The 13,465-nt window shown below is 41.9% G+C and overlaps 1 protein-coding gene across 1 annotated transcript in view; it reads right to left on the bottom strand.

Moving 5' to 3' along the window:
* Positions 1 to 3,157: 3,157 nt before the first annotated feature.
* Positions 3,158 to 13,465, bottom strand: part of LOC121528783 (germ cell-specific gene 1-like protein) — a 38,917-nt gene continuing 28,609 nt past the window's right edge. Inside the window, exons 4-5 of the mRNA XM_041816374.1 lie at positions 3,606 to 3,717; positions 3,158 to 3,458 (exon numbers count right to left, since the gene is read on the bottom strand). Of these exons, the coding sequence (XP_041672308.1) occupies positions 3,158 to 3,458; positions 3,606 to 3,717 (413 nt within the window). The remainder of the gene's footprint in view (positions 3,459 to 3,605; positions 3,718 to 13,465) is intronic.

Raw genomic sequence — 13,465 nt, 5'->3', positions numbered from 1 at the left:
CTTTAATAAACGTGTTGTTTAGTCTCTGAGGCCAAACAGGAACAGTTTTCATCAGTCAGGTTTAACAGTGGTCAGTGGTGGGGGTCCTGAGGATAAACACGCTGAGAACCGCTGGTCACAAAAACACAGATTTACTGCTGCAAAGTTATTCAAAGAAAAATCAGGAGAGAATAGATATTATAATACATTTACCTTTTCAAGCAGCCGCCTCTTTCTTTACAATCTGAGCTCCACAAGGTGAAAATTAATCTGTATTTAGGTTTGTTGTATGACAGCCCACTGTGTTATGAACCCCCAGGTCAAATTCCAGTCAAATAAAACATCTCTGAAGTTGTAAAATTAAGCTTCAAAACCATGAAAAATGAGGCAGTAAAATCTGCTCCAGGACGGTGTGGGCGTGTCTGTTGAATGAGGAGAAGTACATTGCTCCAAAAAAAAAAAAAAAAAAAAAAGCTACAGTCTGACCTTTTGTTGACGTTAAGATCAGAGACAAGGTAAGTTTTCTGGCTCTGTTGTAGAACCAGAACAAACCAGAACCAACTGATCAAAGATCAGACCCATCTGGATCAACGGTGGCCCGGGCTCCAGAACCTCTCCACACAGCTCATGTCCTCGGTCTTCTTCTACGGCAAACAGCAGGACCCTGACCCAACTCACCAGCGTGGTGGTATCTCCAAAAGTTTCATTAAAACCAGTGATTAATTCAGATTTATTTTTATTCCAAATTCTACGCTGTTAATGATCTTTTTCTTTATTCTCAAACCATCCGCTCCCCATCAAACTAGGTTGGCATCATTTCTTTATCATCTTTATTATATCTTTATTTACTCACATCATATTCATATAGCTGTGATTTATGCTTGTGCTTCTGGGATTTGATATTAAATCTTCAGAACGTCAGTCGTCCAGAAATCATTATTAAGTTGGGAAGTGGAGTCACTGTCATGAGGACTCATTACTTGAGATATGAGATTGATTCATAATTAAAAATTTAATTAATTAAATTAAAACTTTTAATTAATTAATGATTATAATATTTAATTTGGTTATTAAATAACCTATCTGTGTGAAAGGAGGTGCCCTGTTATTATTCCAGGTTTATTAAAGGGGCTCTATGTAAGATTTTTTCTTCAAAACCTCCCACTTACAGTCTTTAATGGTGCCACTTTATCCCGGTGTGAAGAATGAGGCTCTTTATGTCGTCCTTGTTTGCCTATATAAGCCTGTGGAGTCATTTCTCTGTGAAGAATTTGGGACGAATTTTCTGCAAATTCTCAACAGAAGTGACGTCTGGTACTACGTAATGCGTGTATCCCCTTGCTCTGTTTATACCTGACAACGGCGTGTTGAATGGAGAAGGCTGCTTCTGCGAGTAAGTGACCGGCTAGCTCAGCCCAAACACCCACGCAAACTCCACGAAAACATAAAAAACGAAGACAGTTTTATCTGCTGAAGCCGATCACGCTAAAAGAGAGTGTGACCGACGATCGATGGAGCATTTAAGAAATGGAGGGCGCTACGCTCGGCACTCGGGATAAATACCGATCCAGAGACGGCCGTCTTTCTGTAGAAAAGGTAAAGCATCACTCTGGACCATGAAACACAATGTAGTGTTTATGTTGTATAAACCATACGCTATGTCACGTTAGCTTGCTTACGAAGATGCTATCCAAACAATGAGAATGTCACGTTGCTCATTTAGTGTTTCCCGGATAATATTGCATCCTTTTCTTGCTTCCTGGCACTGGACTCAACTTACTGAGTTTATTTTTTGATACTTTGTAAAATATCTTGAACACATAATGTCATCTATCTGATACCCGCGGTCGAGGCTCCATTATCAGAGCTAAGCAACGTTAGCCCTGTTGCTTCTGCTCTAAAACGCGTCCCATTCAATACACTTTACACATTACACACGTAAAAAGACAATAAAATTGGTCAATGCTGCACTAAGTAGTGAAGTTGTTCATTCATAGAAATGGTGGTGAAAATATTGTCCTTTTTTAATCACCTCGTATGAACCAATATTTAATTTTGTGCCATGTCTGCACTAGAGGTTCAAATATACTTTATTCATTTTCATTTTTAGTTCGTGGAACTTTAAAGTGTTACTTCACTTACCTCCTCTGAATACATGATGCTGGTAAATCACCTTGGTCTGCGTGTGTATTAGCTCGATCATGAGCAAGGAGCGCCGTCATGGACGAGCAACACGATGTTGTTGTAGTTCGCCTAATGGCTGGCGGTGTTACTACACTGATATTTTTCTAAATCTTGCACAGAGCCCCTTTAATATTTATTTATGATCACTTTATATGGCTACAGTATGAGTAAAAATGTTTACGTGTTTAATAAAGGATATGTGGTTAAATGTTAAATTCTCTGGTTTTCTCCCTAAATAGTTCACTCTTCTTCATCAGTGGTGCTGTAGGAGCTCTGTGACCCTCTAACCTGTGGTTATTCCACAGGATGAGTCAGAATGTTGATTAAGTGTTGATTTACTGTCACTGTGATGTATTTTGAAGATGGCCGCATACTTTACACATTTTTCCACCAGTTTGGATCGATCTGCTCTGGAGAGAGGAGTTTTGGCTGAGGCTGGTGCCACAAACAGATCTGGCAACCATCGAGGTGCTGGAGACGGACCAAGGGTGTCGAATCTGGGGGTTGAAAGGTCAGGGTGAAGCTGTTTAATGCACACTCCAGTGGACAAAACCAGGAGCACTGGGAGCTTTTGGTAAAAATGTGACCTTTGTCTTTTTCTCGCTGCATTTACAGTTTTGTCTTTTAACTCTTTGAGGTACAAACTAGATCTCTACATTCTAACTGGAGTGAGTTCAGCCTCAGAGATGTGGAAAGACCAGAGCTAACTGACCATCCAGAGCCATCCTCTGCTGTCCTCCTCCTGTCCTCCTGCTGTTCCCTCTTGTGGGTCCATGTTTAACCTGGCTGTTCCTCTAGCAGTACTCCTCCCCCTGTGGGTCCATGTTTAACCTGGCTGTTCCTCTAGCGGTACTCCTCCCCCTGTGGGTCCAAGTTTATCGTGGCTGTTCCTCTAGCAGCACTCCTCCCCCTGTGGGTCCATGTTTATCGTGGCTGTTTCTTCCAGCAGTGCTCCTCCCCCTGCAGGTCAGCCATGTTTAACCTGGCTGTTCCTCTAGCAGTACTCCTCCCCCTGCGGGTCCGGCAGGTCGTTCAGGTCTAAGAAGATGGAGGTGTTGGAGAGTTTGCGTCCGTTGGTGGACAGGTCCAGCAGCTCCTCGGCGGTGCTCGGCACAGAGCTGATGTACATGTCCCACACCTGCTCAGGTGAGTCCAGCTCCAGGAGCTTCTGTTTGATCTTCAGGTTCTTCTCGATGTTCCTGCGCTTGTGCTTGAACTCCAGGATGGTTTTGGTGTAGCGGTTGATGGTGGTGACCGAGGACGCCATGCAGGCCGTGAAGGAGCTCCACGCCAAACTGGGGGACACAAAAGCAAACATTTGGAGCTTTAGCATTAACAATCATTTCAGCTCATCAGCTGATGAGGATAAAAAAACATGTCAGTAACAGACATGAACTCCCTGGTTGAACTAAAGATGCATGAATAAAGCATGAATTACTCACATGTAGGACCAGCTGTAGTCCCAGCTCTGAGGCTTCCAGTCCTCTGGACCCAGGCTGACCGTCAGCTGGAAGGCTGTGGTGAACATCATGTGGGCCACCATGCCCAGGAGACCTACGACACAGAGAAATACCATCACTGTACACTGTGCAACAACACTGACCCCGACCTAACACAGAGAAGAGACAGGAGCATGAGTTTCCCTCTGTAGCGTTCAAATCTGCATCTTCTAGTCCTGACCAATCAGAGATCCACGCTGAGACACGGTTTAATGAAGGAGAGAACCACGGAGGAGACATGTTTTTAAAACCATGTGAAGAAGGTGTCATCATCACCATCCTCAGTCAAACATTGCTGCAGTTCCCTGTAGTCACCACAGGGTGGCAGTGTTACATCATATCAAACTGAGCTTTCAGACCCAGATCTGAGGGTCTGTTGGAAAAATGAATGAACTCACTGAGTGTAACCCACATGCCATGAAAACCTTAATGATCAACACTACAGTCTTTATATGTTGTCTTTACAGTGTATGAGTTAAAATTAAGTTAAAATGACAGAACACATACATGTTATGCTATAAATAACAGTGGAACCAGGATGGAACCCAAGAGGAAAACAAATATGTAGTCTGAATGAAGAAACACACAAGAGTTCATCTTTTAACCCTCTGAGTCCCAGGCTACTTTAACCATTGTCTCTCCAACCCTGTGGTGCTCAGTCAAGCTCTAAATGTCTTTTATTTCAGGACAACCTGGGCTTTAAGGATCTGTGTGCTGGAGTTATGTCACTACAATTTTAAAAAAGTGATGGGACTATAAGGACAAAAGGAAAAAACCAGACCAAAAATTAAAGGTCACATATTTGACCCCTGTCAGACATGTTTATATCGGTCTCAGAGGTCCCAGAAACATTCCTGTGTAGTTTGTTGCTGAAAAAAATACTCTAGTATTGGATTTTTGAATGTCTAAAACCCCTCTGTTTCAGCCCTGCTCAGAACGAGCTGTTCCTGTGTCTGTGGCTTTAAATGTCACTGAGCTGTCTGACTCCGCCCCCCCCTCAGGAAATGGATGTGGCTCTCCTGATCCTCCAGAGAGGAGGGCAGAACTTTCTTCTAAGCGAGAAGTGCCAACCAAACCTGGGGGTGTGGCCAACTCCCCACATGACATCATGAGGGGAAATCTGAGAACGGCTTGTTTCAGCACACATTTTCTGAGGGGGGGTGTTTCTGATTCTTTAGGTATTGTGGACAGGCCAGGGGCACATATTTTGTTAGAAAATCCTGAAAAAGTGTATTTTTTTAATAATATGTGACCTTTAAAACCCAAACATTTCTGTGTATTAAAAACAGTAAACACTATTGACTATGTTTTTTTTAAATTATTCAACCATCATATTGGGACCAAAGAATTAAAAAATAATCATTTTGTGACAAAAGTCTTCAGTACACATATTTACAATGAAAGTCTTTTGACTTTTCTGAATTTTCGTCGTTGCATAAAACTGTTCCTGTCTGCAGAGACTCTGAGGGACACGTCACGGCCTCTCTGTGTCTCTTTCTCGCCATTATGACCCATTCAGACTCTCTTCTTCAGTCTCTACTGTCGTGGACAAAAGTATTGGCACCCCTGGAATTTTTCCAGAAAATACACCATTTCTCCCAGAAATTGTTGCAATTACAAATGTTTTTGGTATACACTTGTTTATTTCATTTATGTTCATTGGAACAACACAAAAAATCTGAAGAAAAAAGACAAAATTGACACAATTTTACACAAAACTCAAAAAATGGGCCGGACAAAATGATTGTCCCCCTTTTAAAACTGTGGGTAAATCATTTTATTTCCAGCATGTGATGCTCATTTAAACTCACCTGTGGCAGTAACAGGTGCTGACAATCTAGAAATCACAGCTGAAGCCAGTAAGAATGTCTAAAAGTTGACTCAACCTTTGTGTTGTGTGTCTGTGTGCAAGGGCGTAATATTGGAAACCTGACCGATCCGTAAATAGTTTGAGCAGAAATATGTCATAAACTAACTACACCACAAAACATTCACCAAATGCATTGTGATCTTTTACTCTTTCTTCTTTTTTCAAATGTTTCTTGGAAAAACAGTGCTGTGCACACCTCTATAAATGCATGTATAAAATCTGTATATATATGTTTTATGATCTTAAGATGTGGGCAAACTTCTCCCTCTTCCTCTTGAACAAAATGGCTTCAGTCTTTAATCAAAGCATAATGATTATGGGCTGCCATGGTTCAGCTCCTGAGCACAAAGGTGACTCACTTTAAAACTAAACAGGACAAAATCCACTCATGTGTCACTGCGGAGGAGCATTTCACCATAGAAATGTGCAGAACACTAGTGGGGTGTTCTAGTGCAGCTGATAACCTCATCATAACCTAACCCAAACCTTATATTACTGTGGAAATAATGAAATAATTATTGAAAATCTTTAAAAAATCAACTAGACATCAGTCCTCACCTGTTCTCCTTTCTGAATCTATTATAATCAATAATGTGATTTTTAAACCTTACCTCACACACTGAAGCTCCATCTGCCTCTCCTGTCTCTGTGACAGTTCTTCTCATGATAAAATTGTTTATGTTTAAAAAGTATTAATGGGCTAATACATATTTCACTAATCAGTTTAAGACCTCACCTGAGCTTCCTCAGTCTCTCCACCTTTCATCGCTTCAACTGCCTCACTACTCTGTATTCTCCTGATAAGACATCATTGCACATTATATCTAATATAATGTCATACTTGTTGATAAATGGTTGAGTATGATCAGTGGCACCGCCAGGATGACAACTGAACGTACGCACAATAACCATTCCAGTGCATGAATGACACCTCTAGGACAAAGACAGACAGAGAGAGAGAGACTAACGCTGCAAGTACTGCACCAAAACTCAGATCAACCACATGCAGCCAGAAAACTGCCCCTAAAAACATCAGACAGCTTTAAGAGCAGCAAAGAGAAGAGCAGCTACAGTTACAGGAGAAATTCCACCACTTATAAGTAATATAAAGCCAGTAGATGGAAAATTCAGAGGACAGGTGTATGCTACATGTAGGTCTCACGTTTTATGAACATTGCTGTGCGTTTCCACTCTTACTATTGTTACTTGCGATGTTTTAAACTGCCAGCTCATCCCTGGCAAGACAACGTAAAGAGTGATTTTGCGTTAAAATGCTTGTGTTTTGTGTTGGTGGTTTTGTTGGGTGTATTGTGAGGGTTTTATGTGGATAAGGGATTGTTTGTGTGGTGTTTATGTTGTGTTTTCCTTGCAGCGGTTCCGGCACCATGAATTAGAGTGGGGAGGGTTTTGGTGACTCCGTGGGCCGTGCCATCCAACCGTTTGTGTGTTTATGTCAATAACCTGCACTGAAGGGACCATGCGGTAGTGGCATAATATTGATAGGGATGTATCTCTAGCATCCCTACCCAATTCTACGCCCCTGCCTGTGTGTGTCACACCAAGCATGGAGAAGAGAAAGAAGAGCCCAGAATTGTCTGAGGACTTTAGAAGCAAAATAATGGAAGAATATGAACAATCTCAAGGTTAAAGACCATCTCCAGAGATCTTGATATTCCTTTGTCCTCTGTGTGTAAAATAATCAAGAAATTCATAACCATGGAGCTGTGGCTAATCTCCCTGGACGTGGACGGAAGAGAAAAACTGACAAAAAAATGCAACGCAGGATAGTTGGAATGGTGGATAAACATCCTCAGTCAACTTCCACACAAATTCAGGCTGTCCTGCAGACTCAGGGTGCAAAAGTGTCAGCTGGGACCATACGTGGTCATCTGAATGAGATGAAGCGCTATGGCAGGAGACCCAGGAGAACCCCACTGCTGACAGAGAGACATAAAAAAGCCAGACTGGAGTTTGCAGAAATGTATCCGAGTAAGCCTCAATCCTTCTGGGAGAACATTTTGTGGACAGATGAGACTAAGGTAGAGCTTTTTGGAAAAGCACGTCATTCTACTGTTTACAGAAAACAGAATGAGGCCTACAAAGAAAAGAACACAGTACCTACGGTCAAACATGGTGGAGGTTCATGGATGTTTTGGGGTTGTTTTGCTGCCTCTGGCACTGGGTGCCTTGACTGTGTGCAAGGAATCATGAAATCTGGAGACTATCAAGAGATTTTGGGCCGCAATGTAGGGCCTAGTGTCAGTAAGCTGGGTCTGGGTCAGAGGTCATGGGTGTTCCAGCGGGACAATGACCCCAAACATACCTGAAAAAGCACCAAGAAATGGTTGGAGACAAAGCTGGAGAGTTCTGAAGTGGCCAACAATGAGTCTGGATTTAAATCCCATTGAACACCTATGGAGAGATCTCAAAACTGCTGTTGCAAGAAGCACCCTTCAAATCTGAGAGACCTGGAGCAGTTTGCGAAAAAAGAGTGGTCCAAAATTCCAGTTGAGAGGTGTAAGAAGCTTGTTGATGGTTATAGGAAGAGATTGGTTTCAGTTATTTTTTCCCAAGGGTGTGCCACCAAATATTAAGTTGAGAGGGACAATACTTTTTTCCGGCCCGTTTTTTGAGTTTTGTGTAAAATTGTGTCAATTTTGTCTTTTTTCTTCTGATTTTTTTTGTGTTGTTCCAATGCACATACAGGAAATGAACATGTGTATACCAAAAACATTTTTAATTGCAACAATTTCTGGGAGAAATGGTGTATTTTCTGGAAAAATTCCAGGGGTGCCAATACTTTCGTCCATGACTGTACGTCTGTGCACATGCTCTGCATGATGTGACGACGGAACAGCTTGCCTTGGTAGTCACAGCCTAGTTGCAATGCATTCTGGGATACAAACAGACAATGTGGGAGTGGGCTAGGTGACTCACTGCAGGAATGATCAGAAAATGGATTATAAATGGATAAAAAGACGTCCGACTTCAGAGTTACTGGTGTGGATTTAATATTTAGTCCGTCAAGTTCCAGGTTCAATAGAGAACATTCTGTCAGATTGATGAGGCGTCATCAGAACGGCACAACATGGAGGCTTCAGAGGAAAACTGTGGCTGAGATTGAGGGTATAAAAGTTATTTAACTTTGAATAACACGTGTCTCTTCTTGTCATGTATGACAACACCAGATGATCATTTTCTAATCCATGTAAATAGCAACATCAGAAACCTGCAAACTCCTGATGTGAATGCTGACTGCAGAGGAAGAGTATCTCAGAATAAACGACGCCACAGTCTGATAAAATCATGGTTATAATATTCTTATAAAATCAGGATGATTAGCTGTTGCATCAGGTAGTGATGATGATGATGAATCAAACAAACAGGATGAAGAGGAGCAGATGAAGACAGATGATCTCTGACGTTAAAAGCTCAGATGTTTCTGAGTATAATAGTCAGATTTATGCTTCCTTATTTACTATTACGAGGGAGAAGAAGATGTCTCATTCCCAGCCAGCGTCTCACAGCTGATAGGATCAACATTAGAACACATTTCTGAAAAATAAGCAAGCAGAAAGTGGACAAAAAGCAGAGCAGAGACAGAATAAGAAAATCCTTGATTTAGGTAAGATTGTGATGATTTTAAATCTGAGCCATCCAAAGACAGGAGGAGGATTTTAACAGATCTCAGAGTCCTGCAGACACTAGACCAGGGTTTACCTGGGGTTCCCATCATTTCTACACTTGTTCTTCTCTTCACGAGTCTTTAAAATCCTCTCTGTCACCCACAATCATCTTGACAGTCTCATAGTTTTTACACACAGAGAGGAGGATGAGGAGGGCAAATATTGTCTTTGCATTTTTATTTCCTCTCGTCCAATCAGAGCATCTCTTTGTCGCCCTCTTCTCTTCGTCTCATCCTCTTTAAAGCTCTCGTCTGCTTCATTATTTGAACCCTTTGTTTCTGTGTTTTTATCAGGATATATGTCAGATTCTGTCAGCTCCCATTCTCCTTGATGCTTATAGAATAAAAAACAGCGCCATGTATGCGTGTGCATGCAGCAGGCCAATCCGATTAGCACATAAGCCTCTGAAATCCTGGGACTGAACACAAGCTCAGCTGATCCAAACACCTAAACTCGCTCTGATCCCGCCACGGCTCCGCAGACATTAGCATAATCACATGTAGATCTGAAGAGGCTTTGTGTCCGACCGGTGGAACAAATCAGAAGTCTGGAACGTTCTTCATGTGGAAACGAAGCAGCGCGTTCACACAAGGTCACATGATGTTGGACGAGATGGATGTGTCCTTCCAGGTGGGTTAGAGAAATACAGCAGCAGAGCTGTCAGTGAACTGCATCTACCAGTCTTCTTCTACTGATCCAGATTTATCCTGATCACTCAGGAATTTTGAGGTTTTGGCCCCTCATTTTGGTTGTCCGCTAAGTATCAGGTATCAGTTGGCTAATCTGGGGAACAGTTAGATTAAAATGCGCAAAGTTTTAGAAGCTGACACGGCAAAATGTGCCAAACTTAATCCCTCAGAAAAATTAGAACATGGTTACAGCTCAATGGAAACGTGCCGGGTGGAGATGGCTCAGGTAAGACTGCAGTACCAGATGTGCAACATAAAACACAGTTTATAGTGCAACCAACGACCAAGACTCAACAAAGTCATCCATCAGTGGCCCTAACCATAAGATAGGGGTCTGGGTAAGAGCTTCATGCATAAAAATTCGTACACATACACTATAATGCCAAAAATATTCACTCACTTATCCAAATAATTGAAATCAGGTGTTCCAATCACTCCCACGGCCACAGGTGTATAAAACCAAGCACCTAGGCATGCATACTGTTTCTACAAACATCTGTGAAAGAATGGCTCACTCTCAGGAGCTCAGTGAATTCCAGCGTGGTACTGTGATAGGATGCCACCCATCCAACAAGTCCAGTGGAGAAATTTCCTGTTCCTAAATATTCCACAGTCAGCTGTCAGTGGTATTATAACAAGGTGGAAGCCATTGGGAACGACAGCAACTCAGCCACCAAGTCGTAGGCCACGTAAACTGATGCTGAGGCATCCCTAACCCTTCTGCAGAGTCAATGGCTACAGACCTCCAAACTTCATGTGGCCTTCAGATTAGCTCAAGAACAGTGGTAGAGAGCTTCATGGAATGGGTTTCCATGGTAACAGCTGCATCCAAGCCATAAATCACCAAGTGCAATGCAAAGCGTGGGATGCAGTGGTGTAAAGCACGCCGCCACTGGACTCTAGAGCAGTGGAGACGCCTTCTCTGGAGTGACCAAACGCTCGTCTCCATCTGGCAATCTGATGGACCAGTCTGGGTTTGGTGGTTGCCAGGAGAGCAGTACTTGTCTGACTGCATTGTGCCAAGTGTAAAGTTTGGTGGAGGGGGGATTATGGTGTGGGCTTGTTTTTCAGGAGCTGGGCTTGGCCCCTTAGTTCCAGTCAAAGGAACTCTGAATGCTTCAGCATACCAAGAGATTCTGGACAATTCCATGCTCCCAACTTTATGGGAACAGTTTGGGGATGGCCCCTTCCTGTTCCAACATGACTGTGCACCAGTGCACAAAGCAAGGTCCATAAAGACATGGATGAGAGAGTTTGGTGTGGATCAACTTGACTGGCCTGCACAGAGTCCTGACCTCAACCCCATAGAACACCTTTGGGATGAATTAGAGCGGAGACTGAGAGCCAGGCCTTCTGGTCCAACATCAGTGTGTGACCTCACAAATGTGCTTCTGGAAGAATGGTCAAAAATTCCCATAAACACACTCCTAAACCTTGTGGAAAGCCTTCCCAGAAGAGTTGAAGCTGTTCTAGCTGCAAAGGGTGGACCCACGTCATATTAAACCCTATGGATTAAGAATGGGATGTCACTGAAGTTCATATGTGAGTCAAGGCAGGCGAGGCAATATTTTTGGCAATATAGTGTATGTACCATGATAAGATGACAAAAAAAGTCTCTTGGGGCCATCCTCTAAAACGTACAGGAAATGCACTACGAACAGCTAAAGGTCAAATTTTGGCTTTTTTGGTCGATTCACCAGTTTCATGTTTTAACAAACTAGTACGAGGTATTTCATCTGACTGACTCCAGATTCTTTTTGCTCATGCTAGACAACCTGGAGATCTAAAGTTGTGCAAACTGTGGGTGTTCACCTTAAGGTGGGCCCGTGACAGGAGCTCAAAGTTAAGCTTCTTTTTGTACAATTACTGCAGTGAAAATACATCAATAATGCCTTATAACATTTTAATGCTTATACCAATCATCACCAAACTTCACAGGAATGATCACACATTGATCCTGAATACATTCAAACATCAATATCATAACTGTGTCACACCGCCCCCTTCTGGCAATTGAGTATTTCCATCTCTGATTTAAAAAAAAATTCCCTTTAAATGTTTAGCCCCAGCACACCATTCAGCCTAGGCTGATGATTTTTAGTCTGCGTGTTGGTCATCATCAGACCTACAGGAGTCATGCCCAAATCCCAACAGGAAGTCCACCAGCTTTATCTCAATTTCAAAATAAGGCAGTTTTGGTGGTGCCAAATGACTTTAACCTATTAAAACTTTAGCAAAGAGTATTCTCTGATCTTCTGCTCTCTCCTGCAAAAACATCTCATCTTTAAATCCTTAAAAGAGATACTTCAAAATATTTGTCTTCATCAGCTACGATTGCTTTTAGCGGAGTGAGGGGCCTCGTGATTCCTCCAAATGACTGAAAACAGACTTTACTTATCAGAGGGAGTTTGAAACAACACACGCTGGAACAAACTCACTACTGACGGTTCAACATAAAGATGAACAGCTCTGGGATGTGTTACACCTCTACACCAGAGGTTCTAAACCTTTTCAGATCATGACCCCAAAATAAAGGTGCTAGAGACCGGGGACCCCCGCTGTACCTGAAGGTGGCTGAACACAGCCATGCATTCTCTCTGATCTCCTCCACATAGCCACCTCCTCCCACTCCCTTAGATCCTCCTCCATCCACCTCATCATGACCTCTGCCCCTCTCAACTCTGGAACTCACTCCTACCAGACTTCAGGAACATTGAGTCTCTCCCTCTCCTCAAATCTCGACTCAAACCCACCTGTTCGGGATTGCCTACTCTTTGTAATTACTTTGTCCCATTTTTTACTGTGTTGCTTTTATCTACTGTTTTTACTCTTCTTGTTTTTATCTGTAAAGTGACCTTGAGTGTTCAGAAAGGGACTTATAAATAAAATGTATTATTATTATTATTCAGAATAGTCATGTGGAGACAAGGCCGTCCATAAAGGGGGATAGATGGGAGAGCTTTCTGGGGCCCAGCCAAACAGGGGGTCCATGCAGGTCAGCAAAACCATGGTCTACTGTAAAGTTAAACTGTGATTTCCATATTTTATATTTAACCAAAAAAAAACAAAACAAAAAAAAACACTGTTATCAATGAAAAATGTCTCTTTTAAATCATTTGTCTTATATATAGCCTTCTTAGAAATTTAGATCTATTTTGTAAAAAAAAAAAAAAAGAATTAAAATTGGTTAAAAATGGAAAAAATGGTGGAAAAGATGGTGAAATAGCATCTTAAAAGAAGCAGAAATGGGTTAGAAGTGGCAAAAATTACATAAGAATGGCAAAAAAATGGTTGGAAAAGGTAAAAGTGGGTTACAGTGGCTAAACTGGGCATAAATAGCAGTAAAAGGGAATTAAAAAGTGTCTGAAAAAGCTTTAAATTGGCAAAAATTGGTGGAAATCTGGTGAAATGATAAGAAAAGTTGATATAAACTGGCAAAATAGTGCTAACAGAGAAAGGCAAAATAGGTAGATATTGTCAGAAATTAGTCAAACTGGCAAAAATGGGCATACTAGATAGTAAAATGTGGTTAAAATGGGAAAAATTAGGCGTAAAAAA

Source organism: Cheilinus undulatus, linkage group 20 (genome assembly GCF_018320785.1).
Source record: "Cheilinus undulatus linkage group 20, ASM1832078v1, whole genome shotgun sequence".
Taxonomy (NCBI): Eukaryota; Metazoa; Chordata; class Actinopteri; order Labriformes; family Labridae; genus Cheilinus; species Cheilinus undulatus.
The sequence above is the reverse complement of the archived record's forward strand: the minus strand, read 5'-3'. Positions and strand labels throughout refer to the sequence as shown.